The sequence below is a fragment of the Ovis aries genome, chromosome 2 (genome assembly GCF_016772045.2).
Source record: "Ovis aries strain OAR_USU_Benz2616 breed Rambouillet chromosome 2, ARS-UI_Ramb_v3.0, whole genome shotgun sequence".
Taxonomy (NCBI): Eukaryota; Metazoa; Chordata; class Mammalia; order Artiodactyla; family Bovidae; genus Ovis; species Ovis aries.
The window spans coordinates 208,673,880-208,687,072 of NC_056055.1; the positions used below are offsets into that span (position 1 = coordinate 208,673,880).

At 36.6% G+C, this 13,193-nt stretch overlaps 1 protein-coding gene across 6 annotated transcripts in view; it reads left to right on the forward strand.

Annotated features, from left to right (window-relative positions):
* The window catches only part of ADAM23 (ADAM metallopeptidase domain 23), a 188,966-nt gene that overhangs the window by 162,996 nt on the left and 12,777 nt on the right, over positions 1-13,193 (forward strand). For 5 of the 6 annotated variants that reach the window (XM_060411248.1, XM_015093509.4, XM_042244097.2 and 2 more), the window contains exon 24: positions 2,137-2,248. In XM_060411248.1, the coding sequence (XP_060267231.1) occupies positions 2,137-2,248 (112 nt within the window). Of the gene's footprint in view, positions 1-2,136; positions 2,249-10,445; positions 10,537-13,193 lie in introns of all 6 variants that reach the window. The other variant, XM_060411249.1, reaches the window with a different exon arrangement.

A 13,193-nucleotide genomic window follows, 5' to 3' on the forward strand; every position in this document is an offset into this window, starting at 1 on the left:
CTGAGTATCTGTGTTGAAGATCACACTAGACTAGAGGTTGGATCACTGCTATAATTCACATGTTAAAGTTGGACAGTTTTTCTTGGACCATTGCCAGCAAAAAAGAAGGTGTGCTCTCTACACACACCTGCGTGTATCTTTAATTCTGTGCGCAAAGTTTTGGGGCAGGTACTTCCTGGAAAACCTAGGTTTATTACCTAAAAACACATTTCAGTGATCATTTAAAATTGGATTTAGTAAAAGAAAGATGGTTCAAAATTTATACAGAATTCAAAAATGGTAAAAGACATGAGGAAACTCAGAGTGATCATATCAAAGGAAGATGCTGCAGCAAAGGTTAAAGTAATCCAAAATATAGATAGCTAAATGAGTGATATGTCACATAACAAGGTAGAAAGGCATAAGGAGCTTATGCCCAATGACTTAGACTCATGGGTAGGCAGTAGAGACTAATGATCAAGAGCGTGGATTTTGTGGCTAGAAAGGATCCCTAGTTTGAATCCTGACTCTGCTTCTTTTTATCCCAGTTACTTTGGGCGAGTCACTCAGCCTCTGTCAATCATCAGGGTGCTAGTGATTAAATGAGATGTTATGCATAAAGCACTGAGTATAAATACCTAGCATATAATCAATGTAGTAAATATTCAATAATTGCTATAGTAAATTAAAAGCTTCCCTGGTGGCTCAGTGGTAAAGAATCCACCTGCCAATGCAGGAGATGCAGGTTTGATCCCTGGGCCAGGAAGATCTCCTGAAGAAGGAAATGGCAACCCACTCCAGTATTCCTGCCTGGGAAATCTGACGGACAGAGAAGCCTGGTGGGCTACAGTCCATGGGGTTGCAGAAGAGTTGGATACGACTTAGCTACTAAAAACAACAACAAAAGTAAAAGCACTGGGCAGACCACTCAGCTCCTCAGCTGTTGCTCTGAAAGCATTATATATAAAACTTAATGCATAAAAAGGTCCATGATTCTCCATTACCCACCACTTCTTCCTCCTGTTGAAAAAAAGGTAAAATTCAGTGTGTTAATTATCATCATCACATTATATCATTTCAGATTAAAAAGCTTCTTATATCCATAAGCTTAAATTCAATTTTATCATCTCTAAACAATCTATCTCTGAATGTATTTCACAGGCAGATGAGGATTTAAACTACTCTGTCTCCAGTTTGTGGATGGTTATTTATTTCATCTAAATTACAGGTCCATTCCAGGGGCAGAGAGAGGGGCAGAGATCACTCTCAGAGGGTCTGCAGCCAGGCCGACTGAGAGAGGAGTGGCACTACAGGCAGGCAGGGAAGGTGGTGGTGGTGGGGAGCTTGTTTGGCTGGGAGGATGCCACCGAATGACTTCTGTGTTGAGCACGATGAGGTAATGCAGTGCGTTGGTGATTTATGTCTCCTGGTGTTTCATCTCTGGCAATGCCTTTTAAATCCAACATGTATTAATTTCTTGAATTAAGCATATTGTTTCTAAGGTATGTTTCTAGAAGCACTACTTCTGAAAAAGCTCCATTGTCAGATGTGTATACTTAAATAATATCAACACCAGTAATTAACATTTAATTTGAAAATTTCTTCCTTTTAATCTTTGATTTTTCTAAGATTAACTGAAAAAATATCACCCAAGTATTGGATCTATACATTGTGTCTAGTATTCAGGACCAGGGGAGAGGCTTCACTGATGGATCAGTGGTAAAGAATCTTCCCGGTCTGGGAAGATCTCACATGCCACAGAACAGCTAAGTCCGTGCGCCACAAATTGAGCTGGTGCTCTCGAGCCTCCAGCCTGCAGCTACTGAGCCCACATGCCGCAACTGCTGACGCTCACATGCCATAGAGCTCATGCTCTGTGACAAGAGAAGACACTGCGATGAGAAGCTCATGCAGTGCAACTAGAGAGTAGCTGCCACTCACTGCAATTAGAGACAAAGCCTGTGCAACAGCCAAGACCCAGCACAATCAAAAATAAAAAACAAAACCAAAAAAACCCAAAAAACAAAACCAGGGGAGACTTAAACATTTCAAATGGTTTTAAAGCTCCTACCCTGTCCCATGTGTCTTTTACATTTACCATCATTATTCTGCCAAGCACGATGAGAATGCCCCATCTCTGTTCTTTATTCTTCACAGGTGTGTAGTAATGAAGCCACCTGCATCTGCGATTTCACCTGGGCAGGGACAGACTGCAGTATCCGGGATCCAGTTAGGAACCTACACCCCCCCAAAGACGAAGGACCCAAGGGTTTGTGTGATTTCAGTTTCAATTCCTTGTGTGATTTCATTAGTATTCTTCCAATTGTGCCAATATAACAAGTTCATAGGCTTTCTGGAGACACATAAGAATATCTCTTTTTGTCATTAAAATGTCTGATTCATGTTCCCGCAAAATTAAGGGTTCTTGGATATGACATTGAAAAAAATGCTTAAGTTACCCCTTAGTCTAGAACTGGAATTAGGAAGAGGTAAATATACCAATTTCCTTTCTTTCCTTTAAATCTCATTCTTCCATAATCGCAAATATTAATCATTTTATAGTTGGTTGAAGCTAAATGAGTTTTTTAAATAGATGAACTCCTTTTCCCTGACATGAGACTCTGATTATTCCTCAATACTTGAGTTCTTCCAGAGGGAAGTTGTAGTCTCCTATGTTCTGTTTAAGCACATTTTTGATTAGGAAGAAACTGGAATTCTTCACAGAACTTTAACACTGCAAAGAAAATTTGAAAGATCTGGACCTTTGTTTTAATCAACATTAAAAAGAGAAAAATGAGAATTTTAGAATTGGAAGGAGACTCAGTGGCCATCTAGAACCATCCTCATTTTGCAGATGGGAACTCTCAATCCCATCCTATGATTACTAAGGTAACCAGAGGCAGGGCTGGGACCAGGATCTCAGGTAACTTGAGATTGCAAATGCCCGATCTCAGGCCTTCTGCTACCGTATTATAATGTAGCCTATGTCATCTAAATGTGGTAGTCACTTTCTCCTTATTCTCCCCATTCTCAACCCCTTCTATGATTTTCAAAGAGCTGGCGAAGTCATCAGTTACAGTAGACTTACTGTACCTGAGAAACCAAAAAATCATTGGAAAGGATACGGTACACCAGGGGGTATTGTATATACATCAGGCTCTTCCTTCTCATGGTGCTGCTAACAGTATTTCATAAATAACTATTATCTGTTTTTCTGCAGGTAGGAAAAATACATATAGAAATAGTGTCATTTTGATCTGCTTAGTTTTGGATGAAAGTGCCTTTAAACTCAAGCTTCAGTATTGTCCATACGGGGAGCTATGATTTCAGAAGTAAAGTTCCCTAGTCCTCAATTCCTAAAGAGATTCAGGCTGATTTGCATGCATGTGTAACGTTCAGTAGGAGTGGGTGGTAAAACACTTCATGCATTTGCTTATTATGCCACGATGTTAACATTCTATAAGAATCACAAGCACACCCTCACAGTCTATTTCTGTTCTCCTTCTAGTTATAAAAAGGAACCGTTATAAAAAAGGAACCAATTCCACTTTTACATTTAGTCTTTTATTGCTTTAAAATTAGTATGAAAAATTCTCGGATCCACCTTCAGAACTTCAATTTAGAGAATATTTAGCCTCTGACAAGGAGAGATTCATTCTTTCCAAATTTTCTCTCCATGTCTGTGGTTCTCTTAAAGATCTAAATGCTGTTTCTTAAGTGATGTGTATGCCTGAACAGATGAGCGCAGCTGAAGTGGCTTAGACTTTGTTCTTTTTCATAAGGAATTTTTAATTTGTTCTCTCTCTTCTCCATTCCTTCACTCACCCATGCCTAAAAAACCTATTTGAAGGCATAAAGTAAATAAATACATTCTAGAGAAGAGAAGATCCCTAGCTGCCTTTTGTTTTGTTCTGCTTTTTTCCCATTTAATGTGATGCTGGTCTTTGTTGTCTTTTAAAGATAACCTTTTTGATCATTCAAGTAATACATGTTTATTGTAGAAAATTTTGAAAATACAGGAAAGGCTAAAAAGAAAGTAAAAATCCTTCTTAATCCAGTAACTCGGAGGTAATCAATATTAGCATTCTGGTTTGTTTCTTTCCTGTTGCATATTTTCTTTTTTACTTAATTCTTAATGAAGACAGTGGAATCATTTGAATAAACCTACCCATGGGTTCTAAAATTGTTAAAATCTTCATGAGTCTTTAATAATCTTGATCCATTTGAAAAAAGGTATTAATTGATATAAATAAAGAGCAGTTACTATTGTAAATTACCAGATTTCCAGAAAAAGTCAAGCAGTTTTAGAACAACTAATAATGGCTCTATCTGTACTGGCCATTTATATCTTTTCAGCCTCTATGGAAAATTCCATTAATATGCTAGGAAAACGGAAAACAACTGAAATGAAAATTTAAACCCTTTACTATAGATTTTATAGTTTTAATTTTGATATTCTGATTAAAGAAGATGGTACGAGAGAAGCTAGATACTTTACTTCTATCTTTTTAATCCAGATAGCAAATGTTTATTGATTCTATACTATTTAAAAGTCAGCACATCCTTGCACATGGTAGGCACTCTATAAATACCATATCCCTTCTATTTGGGAATATGTAAAAGAAGTGAAATGGTGCGTGTTAACACTGATTTTCAGTTTATCAGAATCCATTTGTTGTATTGCCTTGATGAAGAGTAACAGGTAACAAACTCCAGGTACTGAAACCATCAGTACTTCCCTGACTGAAGGTTCAACACTAGTGTGAGGTGCCAAGGTTTTTCTCTATAACTTCGTGTTCTACATTTTCTCATGATTGGATTGGTTTGGTTGGCACTTGACTTACTGAGCGCAGTCTTTGGACCCTCCCTAAATACTTGCCATAAATAATGAGCAACATCCACAATGACCTAACTTGTCATATTTTAGATAAGGGCTTTTCTATAGAGATACAGTGAGTGGGTATTAAAAAATACTTATTTTATTTAATTTCAATGTACTTCCTTATTAAGAAGAAAAAAATTTAAGAAACAGAATGAAAATATTTCTTTTTAATTCATGAGATTTTATCATAAAAGATGACTTGTACCCAACTACATCTCTTTGGATCAAGATTAAATTAGTAAAAACTAAGGTGAATTCTGTGACTCTTTGGTTCGAGGAAATGAGAAATGAACCAATGTGTTTTCGATATTTCTTTCATTGTAACTACAGGTTACTAAAAGAATAAAAAGTCAACTTCATCTGGGTAGGGATGAATAACACACAGGAAAGTATTGCCATTGAAGTCACTCTGCACAGGCTCAAGTTGTCCATTGTTGACCCACTGTTTAAAGCATGGAAGATAATTTTCTCCAGCTCTCAAATTAAAATTATTAAAAGACAAGAAATAGGCTTTTAAAGCAAAAATCATGTGAGCAAGATTTTTTTAAAAAGATTTTTCTATTACATATTACATGACTCATGTTTTCTACACTGTTCATTTTACATACAAAGACGCTTCTGTCCCTCTTCTCCCAACCTGTTTCCACTAAACTCCCTGCAAGAAATTATTTTGGCCTGTTCTATGAGGGAAGAATATGCTTGAATTCTGTTTAAAAGACCTAGACTTTCCATCTGTTATAGGGAGAGCCATGTCAAGGACTGGTAATTTTTGTGTTGTGTAGGCATCTTTGCACAGTGCTGTCAGATACGACTGAGTGACTTCAGTTTATTATAGGATACAGTGCAACTTTTCTCGTTGGATGGTTTGCAACACCTTGTAGGAGGGAAGAGAAGAAACTGGAACATATCAAATATTTTCCCTGATAGATATAAAGTCAAAGAATGGTCCTGGGAAGCTTTGGTCAGATGCTGTCATTATGACAGTAGTAATCAGATCAGAGATGGAAGGGCCTTAGGGGCATTGGAGAAGGAAATGGCAACCCACTCCAGTGTTCTTGCCTGGAGAATCCCAGGGACGGCGGAGCCTGGTGGGCTGCCGCCTACGGGGTCGCACAGAGTGGGACACGACTGAAGTGACTTAGCAGCAGCAGCAGCAGGGGCAATTCAGTTCAGTCCCACTTTTCTAAAAATGAGAAAACTAGCTAATTAATAAGGTTAACAGCTACTCAGGAGTAGAGCCAAGAATAAAACCTACATCACCTGATCTTCAACCCAATGTGTTTTTTTCTGTTATTGCCCACAGCCTGAGTTAAAACTGGGTGTTAAGTTATTCTGCTAGTTTGTATAACAGTACTAAGTAGAAAAGGTTGAAAAAATAAGTAATGATTAAGCTTATTAACTGATACATTACTTGTCAAAGGAAGTATTATATTGTTAGCATTTAGTATTTTGAAAACAGTAATTTCTAAGTCTATGTTGAAGATTATTATTTAGTGTTTACTTTTGCATGTGTTTTTTGATGACTTTCTTTGTGAGTGCAGAAATCCTTGATTTTGTAATTCAGATGATTACATATGAGAAGTTATGATTGTCATATATAATTATGCTCTATATAATTATGCACCATCTCAGTATTTTTCTCATTACCTCCTCATACCTCCTCATCAATAACATAGGGATTTACTAAGTTTAAAATTTTTGTGATAATTCTGAGTTTACTTTGTTCAGAAAAACTCCATGATATTTTCAATGAGAGCATAAACAAATAATATTCTTATAAAAAATAATCTATTTTTTTATCCTTTCAGATATTTATCCCAATGTGTCAAAAAAAATGACTCAGTTTTTAAAGATTTTATGTAGAAGAGTAAGCAGATCTGGTTATACATCTAAATACTGAATTGCAGAGCTTGATAAAACATCTATTATGCTAATATTATACTCTAAAATATAAAGAATGTATTTTATATTTATTTCTGATCTTAAATTTTAACAAAATACTAAATCTCTGCAGAAAGAACTTTGGTCCATTGAGTACAAATGATGTCTTTGATGCTTCCAGCCTTTAAAGTATTTAAGGATGCAGGATTGTAGCCCCTTTTGGTTCATTGGAGTCATATAGATGAAATACTGCAGTCTTTTGTTTCAGAAAGTCTCTAAAAGTAAGAAAAGAAAAAAAAATCAACCACTCAGTTTCAAAAACAGTTTCAAAAACAGTTTCAAAGTGTCTGAAGCATGACTTGTCTGTGAAAGAATTGTACATATAAAATAGAAATTCCTGAGAAAAGGAGAAAATCCTTAGTTCTTATTGATATTACACACTTCTCAAAAATTCTACCTTTTACATGTACACCCGTGGCTGATGCATGTCAATGGATGACAAAACCCACCACAATATTGTAAAGTAATTAGTCTCCAATTAAAGAAATTAATTTAAAAAATTCTACCTTTTAGCACATATGATAGCTAGGAGCAAGATTAAAAGTAATAATTAACCAACAAATAACAGAAATAAGAAAACAAAAGTGAAAATGTACTGCTAAGTAATAAACAGTTTCCATAAACAACTTAAACAAAAAGTAAGTACGGTGAAGAGTTGGAGAGCAAAATTAAGTTCCTAATATGATTGTGTTGTTAGCTAGAATCTGCAAGCCTTCTAGGTTTGGTAGGATGAAGAGAAAAATAAGATGTATCACCAGCATGGTTCCTGGAACAACAACAACAAAACCTTTTCGTAGATACTGAATGAATGAATGAGTGAATGAAAGAGCAAATACAGTTACATAATAAATAAATTAGTAGGGAAGTAAAACTAGATTATAGGTCCCCGAAGGTCCGAGAAAATTTTTTCAATGAGAAGATAAATTCTTTTTAGCTGGGAAGATCAGCTGAGACCTTAGTTTTTAAATATCCCCTGTACACATCCATTGGAGAAGGCACTGGCACCCCACTCCAGTACTCTTGCCTGGAAAATCCCATGGACGGAGGAGCCTGGAAGGCTGCAGTCCATGAGGTCGCTAAGAGTCGGACACGACTGAGTGACTTCACTTTCACTTTTCACTTTCATGCATTGGAGAAGGAAATGGCAACCCACTCCAGTGTTCTTGCCTGGAGAATCCCAGGGCGGGGGAGCCTGGTGGGCTGCTGTCTATGGGGTCGCACTGAGTCGGACACGACTGAAGCGACTTGGCAGCAGCAGCAGCAGTACACATCCATCCACCTGTGAGCCACTCAGTAAATTCATGTCCGTTTGAAAACAGATTGAGTTGCTACCTATTGGAAGAGATAAGCCTGTTAAGTGTCATGATAAAGAATCAAATGAATTTTGTATATGTTTTTAGTTAAAAAGTAGTGGGAAGGCAGGAGAGCAAAGGAGGGGAAAGGATATTTTTGAAAAAGCTGTTTTTCCACTTACTTTTATCTTGTTTTGTTGTTGAGTACCCATCAGTTAAGAATTGGAGATAACTGCTCTTGCCCAGGGGAGATTGCAGATTGTATGTTTATCTTGAATACATATTTGAAGCTTCTGTAGAATCGTGTTCATCTGGTTGTTTCTAACTCCTGTGTGATCAGTTTCCTAATTCTCTGGATTCTGTGGTGAGAAATTACATCCAGAGCAAATACAAAAAGCCTTTTAAAATAGATGTTGTTATTTATCACTCATATAATGATTATAAAAATAACAAATATTCATTCAGCATTATGTTTTAAAGGGATTCTTTACCATCTAAAAGGGATATGTTAGTCTCCTATAATTTAGCACATACAGCTTTTATAAAATATTAAAGAGGTAATCGGACTCTCATATATTTTGGGTCTGAGGGACAATGCCTAACAAAAAGTATATATATAACATGATGTGTCCTAGTTAATTCTGAAAGCAATGATTTTCTATGGCCTCAAAAAAAAAAAAATGAGGCAGTCTATCTGGAATACATTTCATCTCAGTATTTACCTCCATAATTTGGAAGTCTGAGCTCTTATTTAGGTTATATTGAATTATAATGGATTGTCATATTTGAAAAACATCGCTCAGTTCTCAGCTGTGTCTGATTCTTTGCAACCCTTTGAACTGTAGCCCACCAGGCTACTCTGTCCGTGGGATTTTGCAAGCGAGAATACCGGATTGGGTTGTCATTTCCTCCTCCAGGGGCTCTTTCAGACCCAAAGATCAAACCCGAGTCTCCTCAGTCTCCTGCACTGCAGGCTGAGTCTTTACCACTGAGCCATGGGGAACCCTTGAAGACCGTTACCATCACCTTATATGTTGGTCTTCTTTTCTTCCCCTCAATGCTCTCCAGAGGCTTTCTCTGTTTTTTGTTGTGTTCCCTATCTTTTTTTTTTTTTTGTTATTTGAAGAATAACTCAGGTTGGTTTTAGTTAATGATAAAGCTAGACTATCTGACTCATACAATTTACTCTGTGATAAAATAAAGTAATTGTACCATTGCTCATCAGGTTTACACATTCAAGGTCCTCTGTCTTCTTTGGGAGAATATTTAGCTAAAAAGGTCAACAAGCCCAATATTAAGCCTTAAAAAATTGTGACTTTGAGTTGTGGTTCTTTGTGTGTTTCCTTGTGTCTCAGAGCACGCAATTTATGTGAATACAGCCTTGTGGAAACTAACTTTTTGTTTTCATTGTTAAAGTGAAGGGAACCGGTATTTTTGGTTCATATAGAAATGTGAGTTAAAGTGCATTTTTGTCCAGAGGTTTGCATGCATAGTCACAAACACAGACTCACAAACACACTCAACCATAAATAACCTGCCTTCCTCCAAGACTTAATTTCATCTTGCCCAATTAGGGAGCACTAGGGACCTGTGCTCATTCCAGGCCCATTTTGCAATATTCAAAATATATTCACAGAAGCTTTGATGTATGGGGATGGAGTGTCTCCACTGAGTCAAACGCAGCTGGGTCGTCTGAAGCAATTACTGCAGCATCATTGAGACCCTAACTTTCTCTCAGCGCATAGTTTATACACTGGAGACTATAAAAAAAAAATAAAAGTGTTCCAGTACTATGTATGTCCCAAACACTGCAGGTTATTTGAAATATGCTTTTCCAGATAAAATAATTTTCTGGCTGAAAATGCAGTTCATTTTAAAAATAACTCTATTTTTAAATTTGTAAGTATGTTCATAAAATTTGAATGATAAGTTCTGAGTTTTAAAAAAGATATAGCTTTTTAGGCGTATTTTGCAGTTTGAGAAGTTTACAAAAAGTATACTAATGGTTTACTGCTTTTATAACAAAAACACAGATTTGCTGCTATGCAATTAAAATCATACTTTAATTTTATCTCACTCCATGTAGGACTACAACTCAAACTGGATTATTTATTATACATGTGTAAAGTATAAGACTATGTTTTAAGTAGGGTTTGTGGAATTTGAAGGTACATTCAGAATTAATCTCAAATATTTGCAATGTGTATGTAGATCTTAATTTCAAATCTTTAGGCAAAGATCTCAATATTTGACTTTCACAGCATTTCCTGAACAGGTTATGTTGTATGTTAGTGATATCAGTGTGTAATTAATTTCCTTTGTTAAAAACTTTCCGTTTTCCCTCCACACAGTGAACATGGCCACAAGCAGGCTAATAGGTGCCGTGGCTGGCACCATTCTGGCCCTTGGGGTGATTTTTGGAGGCACAGGGTGGGGAATAGAGTAAGCATCTTTCTGAGTTTCGGAGTGTTTCTGTTTGATCCCTGGTGTGTGAGCTGATCCTTGGCACCTGACTCTCCCATGTGTTGTCTTGTTGCTGTGTACCCCTTGTGGTGTGATTTGAATGTGTTTGTGTCCTGTGGTTTTCTTGTGCAGTGGAAAACCTTCTCCTGTCTGGAACAATGTGGGGCATAAAATAATATTGGGGTGCTTATGATGTCTTCACAATTAAGGCAATGGTCCCAAAGCTTCCATTGCTTCTCCATTTATAAAAGTAACTTTAGGATACAAATCTTTTTTGACAAAACCGTTAACACAAATGCTTTTCTATGAGGGTTTTGTTAGGATTCTTATAACAAATTTAATCTTCTCAGTCAAACAGTCTAATTGCTAAGTCATGTCCACCTCTTGTTACTCAATGGACTGTGACCCACCAGCCTCCTCTGTTTGTGGAATTTCCCAAGCAAGACTACTGGAGTGGGTTGCCATTTCCTTCTCTATCACTAGTCAAATAGATCCACATATACAGCTGGAAATTATCAACAGTTGTCGCTCCTTTTAAAGAAAATCCAAACATTTGCTCCATTTATTTAGAGTAACATAGGAAGCTTCAGCTTAATTTTCTTTTTTTAAAGAAGCTATTTAGTTTACTGTTTTTCTTTTAAAGACATTTATGATACTGTCCTTATTTTCTTCTTTTAGAATAGTTAATCATTCAAATCCAAAGTTTACATAAATATTTGGAAACAAAGAGCATCAAGAAAAAAAAGATATTTAGTGCAAACCTGCAAAACCTTAGGTGAACAGTTGCAAATAATCTGGTGTGTTTGTCTTAAAGAATAACCAGTGTATAAATAAATCTACTGTGTGCCACTTGCCCTACACAGAAATACAGCTCTCCTCGTTGGTGCTTTTATGTACGTTGCTTTGTACTTGATCCACATCCTCACAACAGCTGTCAGTTCTCCATGGGGTATTGCTCTTATGAGATTGCTAATCTGTAGACTAGAAGATTATCCTGATATTTTTTCCCCTCTAATTACAGAGAGAGCATATACAAATAATGGAAATACTCCCAATACATGTCGTCTTTTCTATTGAGTGTAATGGTCATAACATTTCCCAGTGGCTGGAGAATGAATTCCTAGTATTTTAAGAAATCACAGATAGCCTCTATTCAACAACCTCCCCAAACCCTGGGCATGTTGCTAACATCACTCATGTTTCCCCTTAGTCCCATTAGTGGCCATACATGGTACAGTACGGGCCTGGGAGACTTAGACACTGAATTAGCATTAACAGAGGAACAAGTCCAGAGGTCACACTTTTCACTATAGATTTACTAAACTTTCTCTCCCCTGCATCAAAGGGCTTTGTCTAGACTGAGATCTTTCAATCTAGATGGGATCTTCACATCCCATCTCTATGGACTGTGAGGCTAATTAACCCCAGGAAGCTAGAAATATTGGAAAAGATATTTTATTTCTCTTCACTTGTTAGAAAATAAATATTTTATTTCTCCTTACTTAGATATGACAGAGCTAAAATACTTAGAGAAAGCAAGAACTTTGTCCTGTAAAATTTCACGTTGGGTGTGTTTATTGGATTGTATACAGAAGCAACATTTCTTTTCCAAGAGAAATTCTTTATATACATTTATGTGAAATTCTTCCTTGAAAAAAGGTAGTTTGCAAAAAAGTCATCCCAGTTCCTTTTTTTATATTATTTATTGGCCGTAACTGCAATGTACTAGTGAAATGGATACATTTTAACAAATTCCCTTTGGAGTCTTAGAGCTGGGCACAATTGCAGGCAGTTGCTGTAAAGCATAGTCTTTGTTACCAACCTTTGTTTTATCTACTCTTCCACTGTTGTAAGTTTGTGGCTATTTTTGGGTGTGACAGGTAAGTCCACATAAGTACTACTATATTTAAACTATGCAACCAATAGGACCTACTGTATAGCCCAGAGAACTCTACTCAATATTCTGTAACAACCTAAATGGGAAAAGATTTTGGAAAAAAAAAAATGGATACATGTAAACATATAACTGAATCACTTTGCTGTATACCTGAAAGGAACACAACAATGTTAATCAACTGTATTTAAAAAAAAAAAAAAAAAAAGAGCAGAAAAAGAAATGTGGGAAGGAGATACAGCTAAGTGGGATAATGTTTAGCAACCGTTGTATGAAGACAGTAAGTTGCTTTGCCCTTCCAGGGTGTCTGTCATAGCCTTGTGTTCCACCTCTGCTGTCTCTGCCTGAGCTCAGCCATAAACAGTAGGTAAACCAGTGATCGTGGCCATGTTCCTATAAAATTTCTTTGCCAAAAAATTCATCAGGGACAAATTTGGCCTGTGGGCTATAGTTGGCTGCCCCTCAATCTGTAGCATAAACTTGAGAGTCAGACAAATCTGTTCAGATTTTGCCTCTGTCGCTTATTAACGTCTAGAAGCCCCTGTTTCTTCATTTATTAAAGAGGGATAAAAATAGTTCCTATCTCATAGGGATTTTATGAGGATCAAATGAAATATTAATATTTGTCAAGTACTTAGGACTGCAACTGGTAAATAGTAAGTGCTCAATATACAGTAGGTAATCTGTTTTTCTTGCCCTCCCAATTATTTATTATTGTCAGTGGGACTCTAATGGGCCACTG